This window comes from Saimiri boliviensis, chromosome 3 (genome assembly GCF_048565385.1).
Source record: "Saimiri boliviensis isolate mSaiBol1 chromosome 3, mSaiBol1.pri, whole genome shotgun sequence".
In the NCBI taxonomy this organism is placed as follows: domain Eukaryota; kingdom Metazoa; phylum Chordata; class Mammalia; order Primates; family Cebidae; genus Saimiri; species Saimiri boliviensis.
In genome coordinates this window covers 8,860,896-8,881,516 of record NC_133451.1, presented here as the reverse complement: position 1 = coordinate 8,881,516, position 20,621 = coordinate 8,860,896, and the positions used below count along the sequence as shown (strand labels likewise).

The 20,621-nt window shown below is 45.1% G+C and overlaps 1 protein-coding gene across 2 annotated transcripts in view; it reads left to right on the top strand.

Annotated features, from left to right (window-relative positions):
• The window catches only part of SLC2A9 (solute carrier family 2 member 9), a 238,334-nt gene that overhangs the window by 80,992 nt on the left and 136,721 nt on the right, over positions 1–20,621 (top strand). For both annotated transcript variants that reach the window (XM_074395890.1, XM_003934679.4), the window contains exon 6: positions 20,091–20,223. In XM_074395890.1, the coding sequence (XP_074251991.1) occupies positions 20,091–20,223 (133 nt within the window). The remainder of the gene's footprint in view (positions 1–20,090; positions 20,224–20,621) is intronic.

Below are 20,621 nucleotides of genomic sequence, written 5' to 3'. Positions count from 1 at the left end.
TAAGTCTCTTTGTAAATCATTAAGAACTTGCCTTATGTATCTGGGTGCTCCTGTATTGGGTGCATATATATTTAGGATCGTTAGCTCTTCTTGTTGCAGTGATCCTTTTATCATTATGTAATGTCTTTCTTTGTCTCTTTTGATTTTTGTTGCTTTAAAGTTTATTTTATCATAGATGAGAATTGCAACTTGTGCTTTTTTTTGCTTTCCATTTGCTTGGTAGATCTTCCTCCATCCCTTTATTTTGAGCCTTTGTGTATCCTTGCATGTAAGATGGGTTTCCTGGATACAGCACACTGATGGGTTTTGGTTTTTTATCCAATTTACCAGTCTGTGTCTTTTGATTGGGGCATTTAGTCCATTTACATTTAGGGAATAGTATTATTATATGTGAATTTGATACCGTCATTTTGATGCTGCCTAGCTGTTTTGTTGGTTAGTTGATGCAGATTCTTGATTGTGTTGCTGCTTTTTTACCATTTGGTGTGTTTTTGGAGTGGCTGGTACTGGTTGTTCCTTTATATGTGTAGAGCCTCTTTCAGGAGTTCTTGTAGAGCAGGTTTGGTGGTGATGAAATCTCTGAGTACTTGCTTGTTCGCAAAGGATTTTATTTTTCCTTCACTTATGAAGCTTAGTTTGGCTGGATAGGAGATTCTGGGTTGAAAGTTCTTTTATTTAAGAATGTTGAATATTGGCTCCCAATCTCTTCTGGCTTATAGGGTTTCTGCTGAGAGATCTGCTGTGAGTCTAATGGGCTTCCCTTTGTGGGTAACCTGACCTTTCTCTCTAGCTGCCCTTAGCATTTTCTCTTTCATTTCAACCCTGGTGAATCTGATGATTATGTGCCTTGGGGTTGCTCTTCTTGAGGAATATCTTTGTGGTGTTCTCTGTATTTCCTGGATTTGAATATTGGCCTGCGTTGCTAGGTTGGGGAAGTTTTCCTGGATAATATCCTGAAGAGTATTTTCTAGCTTGGATTCATTCTCTTCATCACATTCAGGTACACCTATCAAACATAGATTAGGTCTTTTCACATAGTCCCACATTTCTTGAAGATTTTTTTCATTCCTTTTTAGCTTTTTTCTCTGTTCTTGCCTTCTCTTTTTATTTCATTGAGTTGATCTTCGACCTCTGATATCCTTTCTTTTGCTTGGTCAATTCAGCTGTTGAAACTTGTGCATGCTTTGCGAAGTTCTCCTGTTGTGTTTTTCAGCTACATCAATTCACTTATAATCCTCTCTATGTTGTCCATTCTCATTAGCATTTCACCCAACCTTTTTTCAAGGTTCCTAGTTTCTTTGCATTGGGTTAGAACATGTTCTTTTAGCTCACTGTAGTTTCTTACTATCCACCTTCTGAAGTCTGATTCTGTCATTTCATCACACTCCTTCTCCATCCGGTCTGGTTTCCTTGCTGGTGAGGAGTTTTGATCCCTTTTAGGAGGAGAGGTGTTCTGGTTTCAGGAGTTTTCATCCTTTTTACGCTGGTTTCTTCTCATTTTTATGGGTTTATCCACCTGTTGTCTTTGTAGTTACTGTTTTTCAGATTGGGTCTCTGAGTGAGCTTCTAGTTCATGGATGCTTAAGTTACTTCTTTTTTTTTTTTTTTTAAGCTTTCCTTCTAACAGTCTGGCCCTTCTGCTGTAGGACTGCTGAGGTCCTCTCCAGGCCCTGCTTGCCTGGGGATCACCTGCAGCAGCTGCAGAACAGTAAGGGTTGCTACCAGTTTCCTCTTCCGCTATCTTTGTCCCAGAAGGATGCTTGCCAACTGTCAGTCCGTTCTCTCTTTATGAAGTGAATCTTTGGATCTATGGGGGTCAGGGAGCTACTTGAGGAGACAGTCTATCTTTTATTGGGCCTTAAGTCCTGAGCTGTGAGCTCCATTGTTCATTCAGAGCTGCTGGGCAGGTACGTTTAGGTCTGCTGCAGCTGAACTCATAAACCACTTTTTATTCCCAGGTGCTCTGTTCCGGGGAGTTAGGGCTTTATGAGTTTCTGTTGTGCTGCTGCCCTTGTTTTTTTCTTTCAGGTCTGCCTCGCCCAGCTATCAGCCCACCTGGCCACTGCCTGCCTGCAGAGGCTTTGCTGAGCTGCTGTGGGCTCCGCCCAGCTGCCCTGTGCTCTTCCCTGCAGTTCTGTTTATATGGGCATAGTTAGAACTGCCTCAGCAATGGTGGCCCCACCTCTGTTATGGCAGACTCTCTCTGTTGTGGCAGGTTGCCTCGGCAACGGTGGGTTGCCTCAGCAATGGCGGCCTCCCTCCATAGTGGTGGAGAGTCTCAGTAATGGCAGATGCCCCTCCCCCATCGAGCCAGACCATCCCGGGTTCAGCTGTGCTTGCTGTGAAAGGCTCAACCCAGAGCGTTTTCAATCACTGTTTTTGTTTTCCTTGTTGTTGAGGGTGGGGGGTGGGACCAACTGAGCCTGATCACCTGGCTCCCTGACTCAGAGTCTTTTTTTTAATTTTTTTAAGTTGAACGACCCAGCGTTCCAGTCGCTTGTTGAAAAGGCACTAGGATCTCCCGTGCTGCAACTCACTGAGTCGGCTCAAACAGCGGCGCCAGCTCCTGGTGGTTTTTTTGCCTAGGAATCTCCTGGCCTGGCTTGCTATTTCAGATGAATGGGCAACTCTGCCATCTCAGGGCTCCAATTGCCAGCTAAGAGGGCTCCCAGACCAGTGGCTTTTGTACCGAGAACCGCCACAACAGGGCGTGGTCAAAGCAGCCGCTCGGGCCAAATCAGCCCCACAGGGGCCAAAACAGCCGTACCGGCTGGAACAGCCGCACTGGCGACCCCTCTGCCTGGGTATCTCCTGGTCTATGGGCAATAAAAATTTGCCTGGAATTGCGTCGTCCACTCACCCTCTGCACTTTCACTGGGAGCTGAAGTCCTGAGCTGTTCTTAGGCGGCCATCTTCCCAGCATTCAGATTTTATTCTTTTTAATGGCTGAATAGTATTCCATTATGTATATATAACATATTTTCTTTATTCATCCATTGATGGACTCTCTGAGGTTGAGTACATATCTTTACTATTGTGAATAGTGCTGTAATAAACATGTGAGTGCAGGTATCCCTTTGACATATGGATTTCTTTTCCTTTGGGTAGCACCAGAGGTGAGATTGCTGTATTGAATGGTAATTGTATTTTTAGTTTTTGGAGAAATCTCCATACTGTTTTCCTTAGCAGCTATATTAGTTTACATTCCCACCAATGGCATATAAGTGTTCCTTTTTCTCTTCATCCTTGCCAGCATTTGTTATTTTTGGTCAGTTTTATAGTAGCCATTCTGACTAGGGTAAGATGATACCTCATTGGGGTTTTGATTTCCATTTCTCTGATGATAGTGACTTTGAGCATTTTTTCATACACCTGTTGGTTGTTTGTATGCCTTCTTTTGAGAGATGTCTATTCATGTCCTTTGCAAACTTTTAAATGGAATTATTTGTTTTCCTGTTGATTTGTTCAATTTCTTTGAATATTATTCATATTAGTCCCCTGTTAGATGAATAGCTTGTGAGTATTTCCTACCCATTCTACATGTTGTCTTATAAGTTTGTTATTTATTGTATTATGCAGAAGCATTTTCATTTTATTTCCTATTCATCTATTTCTGTTTTTGTTGCCTGTGTTTTTCAGTACTGAATCATAAATTCTTTGCCTAGACCAACATCCAATAGAGTTTACTCTAGGTCTTCATCAGTATTTTTAAAGTGTTAGATCTTACATGTAAGTCTTTAGTCCATTTTGAGTTGTTTTTTGTATACGGTGACGGATACAGAGTCGAGTTTCATTCTTCTGCATGTGGCTATGCAGTTTTCCCAGTACCATTTACTGAAGAGAGTATCCTTTCTCCAATGTAAGTTATTTCCATTTTGTCAAAGATCAGTTGGCTGTAAATATGTGGATTTATTTCTGGCTTCACTGTTCTGTTCCATTGAACTATGTGTCTATTTTTATACTGGTGCCATGCCATTTGGGTTACTACAGCCTGGTAATATATTTTGAAGTTGGGTAGTGTGATACCTCCAGCTTCGTGCATTTTGCTCAAGATTGCTGTGGCTATTCAGACTGTTTTTTGGCTCCAGTGAATTTTAGGATTGTTTTTTCCATTTTGTTAATAATGATATTGGTATTTTGATAGAGATTGCATTGAATCTGTAGATTGGTCTGGGCAATATGGTCATTTTAATGGTATTGATTCTTCAATTCATGAGCATGGAATTTTTCCATTTGTTTGTATCATCTTCAATTTCTTTCAAGAATGTTTTGAAAAAATAAAAATAAAAAAAAACTTATTCCCAGAAATAAAAAAAATAAAAAAAAATAAAAAAAAAAAGAATGTTTTGCAGTTTTCCTTGTAGAGATCTTTCACCTCCTTGGTTAAATTTATTCCTAGGTATTTTATATTTTCAGTAGCTATTGTAAGTGGGATTGCCTTCTTGATTGGTATTTACAAATGCTACTAATTTTTGTGTATTGATTTTGTATCCTGCAGCTTTCCTGAATTCATTTATCAAATCTATGAGTTTTTTGTTGGAATCTTTCTGTATATAAAATCCTATCATCAGCAAAGAAGAAAAGTTTGATTTTCTCTTTTCCAAATTGAGTGGTTACTCTGCCTAGGACTTCCAGTACTATGTTGAAGAGGAGTGGTGAGAGTGGGCGTTTTTGCCTTGTTCTGGTTCTGAGAGGAAAAGCTTTCAAATTTTCCCCATTCAATATGATGTTGGCTATGAATTTGCTGCATATGTCCTTGTATTAGTTCATTTTTGTACTGCTGTAAAGAAATACCTGAGATTGGGTAATTTATAAAGAAAAGAGGTTTAATTGGTTCATGGTTCCCCAGGCTGTATGGGAAGCATGACAGCTTCTGGGGAGACCTCAGGGAACTTACAATAATGATGAAAGATAAAGGGAAGCCAGCACTTCACATGGCTGGAGCAGGAGGAAGGGGTGGGAGGTGCCACACACTTTTAAACAACCAGATCTCATGAGAACTTGATCACAATAACAGTATCAAAGGGGAAAATCTGCCCCCATGATCAAATCACCTCTCATCAGGCCTCTCCTCCAACACTGGGGACTACAATTCCATGTGAGATTTGGGTGGGGACACAAATCCAAACCATGTCAGACCTTTATCATTTTGAGGTCTGTTCCTTCTAGTGACAACCATAGTTCTTGGAAAACAAATTAGATTAGTGTGGAGTTTTGCTCTGTGTGGTTTTTTTCCTTGATCAGATGTATGTTTTGAGACTTATAAAAGATGTTTCTTAAAAAAAAGGAAAGAAAAGAAAGGAGACTTAATTTTCTAATCCAAAGTGATTCAAAGCAAAACAAATCTCTACCCAACGTTTCAGAAGATGACAGTTGAGACAACAGAAATGAGGAAATTGATTCCCTATAAACCAGACAGGAGTGGTTGTGATTTTTCAAAACTGATTTTGGATTTGTCCACAGTTTGTTAGCATTTCTTGTAAAAGTTGTGGGGGGAGTGAAGCAAGTAGCAGTGGAAACTGGTTAACTCTGCTAGATGTTCTGGGGAAAGTTGTGATAGGAGAGTTGATGGAATTAGTGACTTCGGTGAGTTTGACACTGGGGGAGGGCTGGGTGGAGAAGGTTAGGAGTGCCAGGAGTTTAGTCTTTCAAGTTGGCCTGTTTTGTTTCCCTATGACCTTCTCCTAGTAAGCACTGCAAGATCAGAACTTGACTGCAGTGCCTAGAACAATACCTGGCATGTAATACAAGAAAAATCATGCATCTTTATTTTCTCTAATCCCCTTGGTCTAAACCCAAGTTCACACTCACTGGGGTCACCAGGAGTCTCCTGCCTTCCCTAAGTGGCTTCCTCAAGTGCTCTCCTCCCCTCTCTTGCTCCTTCTCACCATGTGACATGCCTTCTCCCCTTTCACCTTCTGCTATGAGTAAAAGCTTCCTGAAGTCTCACAAGAAGCTGGACAGATGCAGATTCCATGCTTGTACAGCCTGCAGAACTGTGAGCCAAATAAACCTCTTTTCTTTATAAATTACCCGGTCTCAGGCATTCCTTTATAGCAATGCAATACTGACTAATACACTAGGCAGATGCACTTTTCAGCACTGCCAGATGCAATGAGGGCTGGCAGAAATCTGGAAAACACACACAAGGAAAAGGCAGGCAGGTTTCTCAGTCTGGGCACCACCCAGTGGCAAAGTGCTATGTGATAGGAGCACCAGACAGCTGAAGAAAGAAAGGAGGAAGGGCAGGGACTGAGGCAGTCATATGTGGGCACCTGAGTGGGTATGCCTGTTCTTCCACTTCCAGACTTGCTGCCTGGGTCTGAGATGTGAGTTCTATACACCCAACCCAGACATCCAAGTTACTGGGCTCATGGGCAGCAGATATGACTTCAGACCCACTCTTGTTAGAATGGGCCACTTAAGTTGGCTTAGGACCACAGCAATGAAGGAAAGAACTAATATTTATTGGCCTTCCACCATGTCCCAGACCCATGCTGGGACATCACCTCTATCATCCTCAGAACAATCCTGTAAAATAAGTGATCACTGCTGTTCTAATTTTCTAGCTGAGAAAATTGTTACTTAAGAGAGGATAAGTCACTTGTTCAAGACCTCATATCTAGAAAGTGGAAGAAACAGAATTTGAACTAGGGTTTAACTTCCAAGTTTATTCCTTTACTGTGACCTTGGGCTCCAGTGACCCCAGCTGTATTGGGTTATGGAAGACACAGATTGACATCCAAGGTCACAATGGCTCCTCCCTGCCCCTGAAAATCAAGCCTCACACCTTATGTATCTCCAGAATTGAGATAACTGAAGTGTGTCCTTGTGCTTTTGCAAGCCTTGAAACAAATGATGCTTCTTTGTTTTCCTTTCTTGAGTTCTCCTTGGATGACTCTGATGTGACTGCAGATGAGGGATGGAGGAAGTGGTGAGAGGCAAAGCACACAGTGTGAATGGGTCCAAACAACGAGACCAGCAGCCGGGATGACTTAGCCAGAAAGCAGCTGCTTGGCAAAGGGATTAATAATAGGCTTCAATTTTAAGGAGAGTAATTTAGAAAAGAATGACAATTAGCTGATTCCCTGAGAAGGAGAGGAAACTCTGTAAACATATAGTGAAGAAGTCTGTCTTAGCAAAGTACAGCTAAGCAGCAACACATTTGACCTCAAAAAGCTTTACAGAGATTAAAGCCCAGAGCTGGGTACCACACTGCCTGAGTCTAGCCCCAGCTCTGCTATTTGTGTGATTGTGAAGTACTTAACTTTCTGGTGCCTCAGTTTCCTCAACTGTGAAATGAGGATGATAGCAGGGGTGTTGTGAGGAAGAAATTGAGTTACTATGTATGAAATCTGTATATGCATGACAGTGTCCTGTGACTATAGGTTGGCTAGGAGATTCGATTTATTGATGAAAAAAGTCAAACTCTAAAATATTTGAAGAGATTTATTCTGAGCCAAATGTGAGGTCCATGACCTGTGACATGGTCCCAGGAAGTCCTGAGAACATGTGCCTAAGGTGATTGATTTTATACATTTTAGGGAGACAGAAGTTACAGGCAAAAACAGCAATCATGTAAGGTTTACATTGGTTCAATCTGGAAAGGTGGTTTATCTCAAAGACAAGAAGTGGAGGTTTCTAGGTCATAGATGGATTTAAAGCTTTCTTGATAGGCAGTTGTTTGAAAGAGTTAAGTTTTGCCTAAAGAGTTGAATTCAGGGCCGGGTGTGATGGCTCATGCCTGTAATCCCAGCACTTTGGGACACTGAAGCAGGTGGATCACAAGGTCAAGAGTTCAAGACCAGCCTGGCCAAGAAGGTGAAACTTCATCTCTACTAAAATTACAAAAAATAGCCAGGCGTGGTGGCAGGTGCCTATAATCCCAGCTACTAGGGAGGCTGAGGCAGAGAATTACTTGAACCCAGGAGGCACAGGGCACAGAGAGCCAAGAGATTGTGTCACTGCACTCCAGCCTGGACGACGGAGGGAGACCCCCATCTCAACAACAACAACAAAAAAGAGTTGAATTCAGCAGGAAGAAACTCTTGAGGTTAAGACAAGGGGGATATGGAAGCCAGGGTTCTTATTACGAAGGTGAAGCCTCCAGGTAGCAGGCTGCAAGGAGAATAGATGGTAAATGTCTTTTATCCTACCTTAAAAGGTATCAGACTCCGCAAGACTTGTGGAATCCCCTCAAATGAGAGCCTTGGGAGAAGGCCTCACCTCTGGCCGTTTCATGAGCAACTTATTCCTAGAGTTCATTGTTTGTACAGGTTTCTCACAAACATCCTACCTCATAGGAAGGCTCATCAACCGAATTCAGTAACATGTACACAGTAGATGCTCAAGAAATGACCGCAAGGATACAAACTGAGCTTTCTCTTTACGGGGCAAACCTATGTCTAACTAGATATAGACTAATTAGTTTAAATCAAGTCACCCTCCACTTGGGCTAGTTGTGACTTTACAAACTGGTCACTTCCATTGAATTCTGGAAAGAGAAATTCCTGAGGACCCTGGCAAGCTGGGCCCTGACCTTTCTGTTGTTGCTCCTCTTCTGTCTCTTGCTGGTAAAGCAATACCAGCAGCTCCTGTAATACCACAATATCGTGCCATGCAGATGTAACGTATTAATACTTGACCTTGCTGAGCTGCAAAGGTATCTTTCATAAAACATGGTCCCCAGGAAGATTTAGGTCTGTGCTCTAAATCTCAGTCAGAGCTATGGCCTTCCCGTGGCCTTTAACCTCTAGTTTAGTATTTTCCTCCAGGCATGAAAAGTAACACTAACCTGTGGTGTGTCCATTCGTCCTTATAGGAATTTCCTGAGTTTTCAGGAGACATGAGAGCGGTTTTTAGAAAGTGAGCATTTTAGTGGGAAGTTGTCAACTTTTTAGGAATGAGCAGTTGACAAGGGCCAGAGCCTGTTCCTTCTCAGCAGTAGGACGTTCCCAGAGCTTAGGAATAGAAAGGAGAACTGCTGACTGTCTGGCACTGTATAAGAACAGGGGAACCCAGTAATGGATGGATAATAAGCCAAGTCTTGAACCATTCCTATCAAGATTAGTGTATATCGGGAAGAGAGGTGGCATGGGGGGAAGGGGCTCTGGAAGTTCAGAGCCGAGTGCTTGTACCTGAGGGGAGGGGCCCCAGCGGATCTGGGCTGATCCTTCTACATTCTTGGTCCCAGTTGGTCATAACACCAAGGGCTTTGCTCTGCCCTGCCCTGCCACTGCTGCCATCTGCTCACTGTCCTGTCTGCTGCCCTCTACAGCTCCTGCCCTTCCATGTCTTTGGCCATATAGATTAAGTCCAGGCGTCTGTTTCATTCTTACCTGTGTTCTGTCATGTTATTTTATTGCAAAGTCATGTTGAATAGGGATGGTATGAAATGCTGCTGGCAAATCCAAAGGGATATGGCTTCAGTGCTGTTGGGAGCCCGTTGGCTCCAAATGTCTGACTATCTTGAGGGAGAAACAAGCAGGTTTCTACTAGTGGGTGTCTTCTGTTGTATTAACTTCTTTCCTCTGTGGTATCTTGCATCCTGTTTTAAAAACGCAATGAAGGGAACCACATTAGGGCTCATGACAGCATCCCATTATAGTTCCTCCAGCTCCAGTTAGGTGGGTTCTGGAGTTTGAAGAGGGTTTAAAGTTCAGCTGAAATAGCCCCTCAAGTGGGGTTTAGTTTTCTTTTTACCAGTGGACATCATGGGCGATTTAGAGGGTTGTGTAGGAGGCTGGTGTGATTTGAACCTGCAGCAAGCAGGCTTGCTGGAGTTGAGTGATCCCTCTGGAGATGAACGGTGGACATGGATTGACTGGGAAAAGGCCTGGGTCCATTGGAGTAAAGATAGTCTGACTGATTGAATGTCCATGGGAGGTTAGGTCACAGTCTTATTTAAAAAAGTAAATAGGACAGAGACTAAGTTTTAGGGAGACATCTTGGCCTCCTAGGCTGAGTTTACTAAATGACAGTGAAGCTACAGTACCTTCCAGTTGGGAAAAAGTGTTCACTACAGTTGAAGAGCTGAACCTTATTAGGTTGGATGTTGATCAGGAACCTGTTTGCCCTTTGCTGGGAAGCCTTCGCCCTGCAGCTTCCCTGGGGTAGGGAAGGTCTCCCGCATTATGCAATAATAAAATAAGCATCTGGATCTTTGCAGCTGTCCGTTGCTCTTTCAACTCTAGGATCCATCTTTGGACCAGAAGCCTGGTCTGGGCCTAGGATGACGCTGGCCCCAGAGATGCTAGAGTCGACTGTACTCTCTCCTTAGCTGCAGACTATGCACAGTGCCTGGGGCGGAAGGAGGAGAGGTGTTCCAGTTTGGCCTGCTGCCTCCCCAGCAGGAACAATAGTTATAAATGCAGTTTTCACACTAAAGGTTTCTTTATTAGTTCTCCTGTTAAACCTAGATCCCTCCCTAGTAGATTGCAAACTCAAAGTCTTTGTGATCCCAAAGCCATTCCACTGCAAATGCCCAGCAGTGAAGATGGCCTCAAATTGGGTTCCTGCCTGCAGTGTGTGTGGCAGCAGCCCATGCGCCTTTACCTATTGTCAAACTTGCAAGCATTTATTTGTCTTTATGACTGTCATGGGGACTGAGGTTCTTCAGAGAGAGACAGAGAGAGAGAGAGAGAGAGAGAGAGAGAGAGCTGATGACACAGTGGTTTTACACCCACTCCTGGACAGGAAGTTTGCCCGTAGTTGTGAGCTGTGAGTGGTTAGTGCATTGCTGGTATTGCCGAAGGCAGGGTTGATCCCTCACTTGCTTGATACTTGCAACTTGCATTCAAGAGAATTTAGATTGTGTTGGGGAAGGGACTGACTGTACTCATGGCTAACTTGAAGTATTAAAATAAGGCTGTTCCCTACAACCTTCTTAGTCACACAGGATCCCTGTAGCCAAAACAGTATATGATCCAGCTGCAGAGAGCAGAGTGTTCTCAGGTTGCACAGCACCTTAGCTGAGGGAAGAATGTATGGATAGGGAATGGGCTGGAGAAAGAAGGATGAGAATGTTGTCACCCAGGTGGCTTCAGGGTCCTAAGGAGTGGAGGAAGACAGCACTGGGGAGGTCTGGATGGATCTGGTAGGAGTTCTCTGTAGATAAATTCCTGATCCCCCATCTACTATCCCCCGTATGTAATGTCTGAATTAATATGCAATCAACTACATTGTATCTAAAGCCTTAGAACTAGTCAGGTGCTCCCTCCACCCAATACCATTTCTTACCCTCTAATCCTACGTGATCTTTAACAAAGCATTAATAATTCTGAGGATAATCTCTATTTTGTTGTACTTTTTTGTAACTGTTTTAAATAAATCAATTTGTACTGTATATTTGTACTTTTGTGAGATCCTTTTTGCTGTTTTATCATTTTAAGTCTCTGTACTTGGCTACACACAGATTGTATTTTTATTGTTAATGCTCTTCTTGTGGATACCTGCATTTAACTTGTGGACTATGTAAACACAATATCTATCAATATCTATATATCTATATATCTATTTATATAAACTACTAGCTTTTCAAAAAAAAAGAGGTACCATACTCTTGGTTAATCTTTCCTGAATCAGGAAAAGAAAGGGGATTCTCTACAGAATATAGATTTTTCCCACCACAAGACACAGCTTTGCAGAGCCATTTTAAAATGTGTCAAAGAAACATATTTTGGGATAAAATACTTTGAATTTCAGGATGTGTTATCTGTCATGTGATGCTATACTAGAGTCAAGTTGAATTTGACGTTTTATAGCTACAAAGAGTCTACTTTGTCTTCTTGGTCTTAAGATCTGTTTTAATATTAATGCTGGTCAGTTGGGCCTAAATTCCAAAGGGCGGAGGGTAAAATGAGGCATGTCCGACTCCTGCTTTTCATCATAGCCTTAACTAGTTTTTTTTTGTTTTTGTTTTTGTTTTTTCTTTTTTTTAGTTTCTTTGAAATCCCTTTGGCCTGGGTCCATTCCATCAGTTAGAGGGCTTAGAATTTTGTTTTTGGTTTACAGATTCGTAGGGTGAGCAACTTTAAAAACAGCATGGATTTCTCTCTCTAAAATAGAGAAAGGAATAAACTGGACTTCACAAATAATATTGCTGCAAGATTTTCAAACAGTCTTTCTACCTCTTCAAACTGTTTTCTTATCTGTAAAATGGGAATAATCGCTGCTGACCTTACTTTCCCATAAAATTGCTTGAGAACTAAGCAAGGCAGAGGACATCCAAACCCTTTGAAAAACAGAAAATGTTTTAGGAATAGGGGAAGGCCTGGCATTTCTTGAAAGATGACCTGTGGTGGGACTCTATGTCGGTGCTTTTGTTATACCAGATTGAGTATAAAAAATTAACACCAAGACAAAAGTATGCCAAATTGCAGGGTCTTTATTGCTGGCAGCCATGGAGGACTCACGTCTCTCCAACCCGTGGCCCCAAGCTCAAGGGGAGCAGGGTTTTTAAACTGAAAAACCACATCCTGGGTTTAGGACCAAGGGGGTAAGGGGATGCAGGACAAGCTACTTTACAGCAAGCTAGCTGTTTTTATTTACAGAAGCCAAGGTCAACAGTTATTGCAAGGAAAACGGAGCAGCAAAGAGTTGTCACAAAGGAAACAGGCAGCAGTTACAACTTGTTTTTGGAAAAAACTGGTTTTCTTGGTGCTTGCAAGGTACAGGGTTTAAGATGGCGTTGCTTAGGTTCTCACCCTGGGTTAGCTATGGCACACTTCTTTCACATTCAGTCCTCAAAATCACTTTTTGTGTGGTGAGTGTTGTAGCCTTGGAAGTTCACCTCGCTGTTATTTCCAACAGAGGAAAATGAGAGGGTAATCACAAAAGCCCGTGTTCTTGAGATTCCTGTTATTGTTAGTGTTGAAATAGAATCAGACCATGAATGCACACCAAAAATAGCTATTCCAGAACAACACATTTGCTGCAATGAATTGAGCCATCTTACTAGCTGGCTTGTACTCTGTGGGGTCAAGTGTGGAGAGGGTGACATTGACCCTCATGGCCAGTAAGTAAGGTTGGTAAGGCAAACATAACCACCTGCACGCACCCCACCCCTGGATTCAGTAAAGCTGTGGCCAGCAGGGTCCTTCCCGGGGGTGGTTGTTGGGAGGGATGGTAAGGTCAGAGGAGCTCCATGAACAGTTGCTGACTGGTGCTATTTCCCTGTGAGGCCCCATTCCTAAACCAGCAGGAAGCAGTCAAACGTTTAACAAAGCAACCCTTCTGAACCTGAGTACAGGCTTCATGATCTTGATGTTTTTGTAATAGCAGGAGCTATTGGTGTCGAGCTTCAGTGATCACTGATGAGTTCTGTATAGGACCTGCCATAAAGGAGTGTGACAGGTTCAGCCTGATAGCATCTGCATATAAATTCCCTATTCAGCTAGCAGCTGCCACCAGGAGGGAAGGGAAGGTGGCAAGGCAGCATTGTTCTGCTCCAAGAACTGCAGATCTGAGGAACAATGTCAAGGAAAGAGCCCCTTGGGGGATCAGAAGAGCCAGGCTCTTGTTCTGCTGAACCCCCTAATTTCTCATGTGCCTTTGCGTGAGTTACCTGATCTTTGCAGGCCTCCGTTTTCTCTTCTATGGACTAGAAATTATAATAATACTTTGTGGGAGAATGTCATTTATAATACTATAAAACATCAGCCCTCTAACAGGATAACATATAGGAAACTTTGAGCATTTTTTGAAAGTATTTTAAGAGCAGGAGTGTCTGTTGTTTCAGGGGTTTCAGTCTAGCTGGAGAATCTCTCATCTGTGCTGTCATTCATCCTCCCCAACAGGCATTCAGTAAACAGGCATTTATTAAACGCCTACCTTGTACCTGGCACTGGGCAGATACTTCCAGGAACAAGGCAGCAGATGGCCTTTCAGGAGCTCAGTCTTAGGGAAATACAACCATAAAGAGCACATTGCTATGCAGAATGATCAAGTGCTTTAATGGAAATTGGTACCAGATAGAGAAGTCATCCGCGGAAGGAAATGCTATAATGTAAAGGACGAGTACACAGACGTGCTGTAGAAAGGGGTTCTTGCTAAACTGGCCTAGCAGCATCCTTTGCTAAAGCCAGATTTTACAGGGAAGTACACAGATGGGCCTAGGATGAATTGCAATCGACTAACTAATGTTTGGCCAAATAAAAATTTTTTTCAGATGTGTGATGTGTGGGTCGACATGAAGATTTAGAATCATGGACCCATAGATGTGTCTTAGGTTGAGTTCCCCAGAAAAGAGACCCTGAAATGGAGATGTGGGCAGGACGTTGACTGGAGAATGAGCTCAGACCAATGCCTGCAGTGGAGAGAAGGGAGCAGGATTCAGCAGAGGGAAAAGGTGAGCAGCCCGTAGTCACAACAGCGGTCTCACTTGAGCCCATGGGGAGCTCTGGAGCTTGGATGGCTCATCAGAGTTAGATTATTTGGACGTGGAGGAACAGACCTTTATGCCCCACATCAGTCAGCCATTGGATGCAGTTTGTTCTTGTGGTGGGGGGGGAGCCTGGATAGACTTGGTGGAGGAAACATCCTTCAAGGACAATTCCAGGGGACAGGCCTGGCTGTGGTCCACATCCAGCAATGCTCCCAGCAGCTGTAAGACAAGCCTGTCAGTTCTGGGCCATGCACCACAATCCATTGCAGGTGACACAGGTGTGGGGAAGCCCCGGGACAGTGGCTGTCAAATAGCTGTACGGTAGAGTCACCTGGAGAGCTCGAACAACCCCAGCACCTAAACCGCACTCCCAGACCAATTCACCCCAAATCTCTGAGTGTAGGGAATGAGTATCAATAGTTTATAAAACTCCCCAAGTGATTCCAATGGGCAGCCAAGTTCAAGAATCACTGCCTGGGGGTGTGTGCGAGATGCGTGAGAGGAACGCTTGCCTTAAAACCCTGAGAAGCCTGAAAGAGAACTAGGGAGAGTGTGTCATAGAAGGCAAGGAGTGGAGGATTTTAGAAAGAAGTAAGTGGCCACCTCCAGTGAGAACCTACATGCCTGAGTGAGAGGGGCAACCAGCTGTTCTAAAATGTACTCAGAATTTTTATTAATCAGGCACGGTGAGGTAATGGACATGGATGCAACTGTGTTTGCAAGAATTTATTACTCACAGTTCCCTAGAGGAGGGGAGATGCCACACCATGCAGGGCCACACGGGGAGGCACTGGGGTCAGTCAGGAGGCAGGAGGAGGGAGGGGACAGCCTGCACCAGAGCCTTTATTATGGGCCCATGGCAGGAGTGAGTGCCCAGGGGAGGCAGGCTTGAGATCATGTGGCCAGGCTCTGGGCTGCAGGGCTGTTCCTTAGTTGTCTGGTACCTGGCTCTGGAGTGACCTAGGAGAGGGAAAATGTTGGCTCGGAGAGTGACAGTTTGATAAAGGAAGTGATTGGCGTATAGGCTTTGGATTGGTGGGTTTGCATATAAAAGCTGTGCTCTCAGGCAAGTTGTTCACTAGCTCTAGGAATTACTAATAGCTAGGGAACTGCTATTAATGACTGCTCTGGGAAAGTCAGTCTCTCTGAAATCAGAAAGGCCATACAATATGCAAGTGTAATGAAATACAGGAAACATAAAACATGATAAATATTAATACAGTAACCTCATGGCCACCTAGGTTGGGAGTCAGAGTGGGCTGGATTTAATCTCAGCTCACCCCCTTATCAGGGAGGTGAGTGCTGGGTGCACCTTTCACAAATATACACAGTAGCCTTGACTGGATCCTTTGGGCTGCAGTGGAGAAACAGAAAGAGATGTAATCCTTACAGCAGAGACGGAGAAAGAGCACCCGTACACCCACAGGCTAGGAGAACTGCAGGGCTGAATGGGTGGTCCCAAGGCTGGCACACTCCAAAACCCTCAGAAAGTGCTCATGAGGAAACATTCATTGGCCCCAGAGACCCAAGGTAGAACCTCACACACTGGTCCCTATAGCGATCAGACCTTGGCTAGCGAGCCTGGGGAGGAGGCGTAGGAAGGAGAAGAAGAGAAATAGAGAAGTCAGTCATATACCTCCCACTCCAGCTCTTTCCACTGCAGGCTTCCAGCCTAAAGCAGGCTTGGAGGAAGGGGGACAGGAGATGGAAGATGTATCATTCGATCTATTCAATTGGGTTGATTTTGATTATTATTTTATACTGGCCATTCCGGTGTCTAAATTGAAATTGTAATTCTAGGATAGGACCCTGCTCAGTCTGAGTGGAAGAGAGCTGAGCCCCTAGAATGGGGCAAGGAAATAAAACCCCAGGGATTAAACTGTAGAGGAACAAGGAGACAAAGACCCAGGTTGTATCAGATGACATTCTGGACTGTGCTTATGCAACACAGAGTTACATTTGTAACACACTTAGCAGGGAGCTGGGCATGTGGAGAACCCTTGGTCAGTGTCAGCCATTATTAGAATAGGAGGCTAGAATAACAGCCTAAATATGATGAAATATAAAGAAGAAAATTTCATTTAATCCCCCAAATTGCTCTGTAAGGTAGGTCTTGCTCTTCGCCTTTCCAATCCAGCAGCATGGAGCAATGGCCACCTCTGGAGCCCTTTTGCTGTCAGCGGCAAAAGTGGCCCAGCCAGCATCCAACCTCCCCCTGCCCGTCCCGCTCCACTTGACTGGGGGCCATGGGCATGTTGGGATGTCCTTTATAAGAACTTGACTTGGAGTAAGAGCAATGATTTCAACTCTACGTAAACATTTTTTGCTGATTCGTCATAGTCCAGGAAGATATTACTTATGAACTAAAGCAGTCTATAGCTTATGGGAAACATGACCAGAATTCTATTTAAAAAAATGGAAACCTTGCAGATTAAAGAACAAGATAACAGAGTTATTGCAAGGCCCATTCACCTGACCTGATTGGGAGTTAAAAATCACCTCAGCCGACAACACTGACTTTTCCCTCCTCCTGAGTGAAACAGTAGTGCACACTCTCGGCCCGCGTTCTCCTACATGGATGCTCTTGGGTTTTACCACACCCAGCAGGCTGCACTGATGCCACACAGGCTCATCTTTGAGGTTGTCATTTGGTGGCTCCTCATGGTCTTCTGTCAGGCAAGTAATACCAGTTTTTTAAAGCATGCCTTCCTTTTGAACAGCCCCCGAAAAAGACACTCAGAGGGCACTCTTTGCAAATGGCAAGGGCTGTTTGTGAAAGGGACCGGTGTGTAGGAAAGCCCTTTCTCATGCTTGTTTGTTCCTTCAATAGACGCCTATCTATCCACTACCATGTGCTGGCAGATCTCTGCCTCCAGGCCACGCACAACTATGTAAAATGCTGAGGCCTCAGCTCTGTGTTGGGATTGAGTGCCCAGGAGCTCCATCAAGAGCCACTGAGGGTCTGAGGCTTCACTGGCCCTTCCCCTGAGTCTGGTGGACTTGTGGCTCCTCTCTGATCACTAGGCATGTCTTACCAAGCCTCCTGAATCTGAATTCAGACTCTGGGATCCCAGACGTGGTGGCCAGTTGTGCCTCTATGAGCAGGTTGTGGCCTCAATGAACCATTGAACCTCTCTGTGCTGCAGTTAATATTTCCGTAGAGGGAAGATAGTAACAGGCTGTCTGTCTGTGAGTTGCTGTGAGGATGAGAGGAGATGGACGATGCAATGTACCTGGTAATAAAAACCAGTCTTTCCTGTTGAACACCTACAGTTTGTGCAGCCCTGCTCTCTGCACTCCAGACATCCAGCCATGGACTTCATCCTCCCAACAGCAATCCTCCCTAGGAATATGTGTTGTCTTTATCCCCATTTTACAGATGAGAACACTGAGGCATGGGCATTTCAGTAACTTGCCCACAGCCTCAGTGAATGGGGATAGAGGCAGAATCCAAATCCAGACAGCCTGCAAGAGAGCCGTGCCCAAAACCACTCACTAGGTTGTCCTGACCCACGCTGCAAGCCCCTGCTCAGTAAGGGTTGCTGGTAGTGATTTCATCTTTACCTGTGCCATTGGGAGAGAAGACATGCGTGTTCATCGTCAGAAACTCTTCCATAAAGCACAGGCCCCATGGCTGGCATGAGTGAGCAGGGAGGCAGGCTTACTCACTGAGATGACGTGTGTGCAGGTCATCCTGGCTATTTTTATTGTTTGGGTGGGCCACATGTATAATATGAGTGGAAACCCTTCATTTAACACACACCTATCCACACACCCAATCACACTTTTCTTGGCAAAAGGTGAGGGGAATAATATCTCCTAACTACAATACCTCTCCCTGCAGCCAACTAATATTTCCAGGAAAACTCTGAACACTTTCTGGAAAAAGCCAGGTTCACAGATTCTGCTGCTAGCTAAGCTCAGTCCCTCTGGAGTAAACTCTCATCTGAGCTCCACTCTGGACACTCCCGAAGCACACCTTTTCCTCTGTTCACCCTAGGGACGTGTACCAAGTGGCCACTGCCATTTCCCTTCTGGAGTTCAGAAATGTTGGCATCCCAAGCTAGGGGCTGCCCACCCTGAGGTTTAAAGAATCTACCTTTTCTCCAGAGGTAGAAATAAGACCACACTCACCCATGTGACCTCCCTTAAGAAAGAGTCCCATGTCCTTGTATTTAAGACACCAGAGATCAAAGGCTATACCATGAACTTGATAACAGCCTTTCAGGAATAAGTCATGCAAAGTTAAACGTATCCACTGACTGTAAGATTTTTAAAACACTTAATTGTAGACTCAAGGAAATAGAGAGTGTCCATCTCAGTTAGCACATAGACCCCTCAAAGGCTCCCGTTGTCCTAAAGCCATGGAAAGGCAGCGAAGCCACCCATGACCTGACCTCTGCCCAAGGCTCCAGCCTCAGCTCCCACATCTGCGGCGTCCCCTGACCTTGCATTCCCACTACAGTTGTTCCCAAGTGAGCCTGGGCAGATCATGCCTCTGTGTGGTTGTACATGCTGTTCTGGGGGTGCCCTTCCATCCAGTGGCAGCTCCAAAAACCACCCCTGGGAAGTGCCCCCTCTGTGCTGATGCTGTGGGAGAAGATTGGGCTCGATTTCCACCTGCGTGGCTCCAGGTTGGGAGGCCTCAGCACAGGAATCCCTCGCCACGCCTTTAACGTGCAGCAGCAGTGCTGGCTCTGTGTAGGGCTGGTGGCTGTGCCGTGGAAGGAGACAGCCATGGGAAGGGCTCACACCCACACCTGGCATGTGGTAGGAGCTTCATGGGGTTGGTTCCCTTGTGTTTTCTCAGATTCTGTTTTTGCCCTTACTGAGACAGCAGCCAAACCCCGAGAGAAAACAGTATCAACAGCAATACCACAGACAGGCCTAGTGGGAATTCCACTTCTATGTATGTTGGGTTGTTTTTCCTTCCTGGTCTTTCTTTTTAATCAAGCTATGACACACATGCCATAAAATTCATCCTTTTGAAGTATATACAGCTCAGCGGGTTTCAGTATCTTTGCAGAGTCTGGTCACCATCAGCTTTCTCTAATTCTGGTTATTTGCATCACCCTAGAATGAAAGCCCACATCGGGGAGCAGTCACTCCCCCTCCCCGCTCCCCCATCCCCGGCCCTTCCAGCCCTCCGGCAGCCCTAGCCTACCTCTCCCAGCCTTCCAGTGAGAGCTTCCCTGAAACTGGAAAGCTGACATTGGCCTTGCCAGTTCCTCAAAAGGCGATGGAAGGGCTATGCTGGCTGGCGGAAACAGAGGAGTTTCGTGAATAAAAACTGTTATTAAGTACAGAAAAGGGAATCAGATCTAAGGCACCCCTTAGGTGGAGAGGAAGACTGGACCAGTGCTGGCCATGTGCTCCCTCTGGGCCTTGGGGCCCTACTACTCTGGGGAGGTGGAGTCAGGCAGCCCCTATGGCCTTGGCCAACCTGAGCCACCTGCTTTTCAGAGCCACTACCCAGGTCACCGTCTCACAGGGGACTCTGAGGAGTCTCTGGACTCACACATGGAAAATGCTGTATACATGGGACTGGTGCCCAGCCTGGCTCAGTTCCTTCCCTCAGCCTTTGCTTGTGGGCATCATGCTGGGCAGGAAGACCTTCTGCAGGGTCGAAAACACCTGGCCCAGTTGCCCAGTCCCCTCCACAACGACCAAAGGCCACTGCACTCAGCAGCATTTCCTTCTCCCTCAGGAGAGTACCTGGCCGTACCTGTTTGGAGTGATTGCAGTCCCTGCCGTTATCCAGCTGCTGAGCCTGCCCTTTCTCCCCGACAGCCCATGCTACCTGCTGTTGGAGAAGCACAACGAGGCGAGAGCTGTGAAAGGTAAGGGCCCTTTCCTTTCCACCGCAGCTCCAGCCCCTGCACAGGTCAGCCCTGCAAGGCGTGCTGGGACCTGGGCCAATGGGCACAGGAAGGGGTGTTGTCATTGTTCCTCTTTGCAGGCACTGGGCTGGGTGTCATAGGGTACCTTCTCACTTCATCTTCCCAACAACCTTGCTGGGGGGACAGAGAGGGGACACTGAGCCACCCAGGGAGTCTGGAAAAGCCAGAACAGACAAGATTAGATGCAGGTCCCCTCACTTCTGCCATTGTGTCCCCACTGCCGCCTCTCTGGTTGTTTCCAACCACAGAAATGAACCCATCTCAAATTTCTGAGTGACTTAGGTGCATGGTGGCTCTCCTTCCACTCCTTCTCCCTTCACTGACTTCCTTTGTCTTAA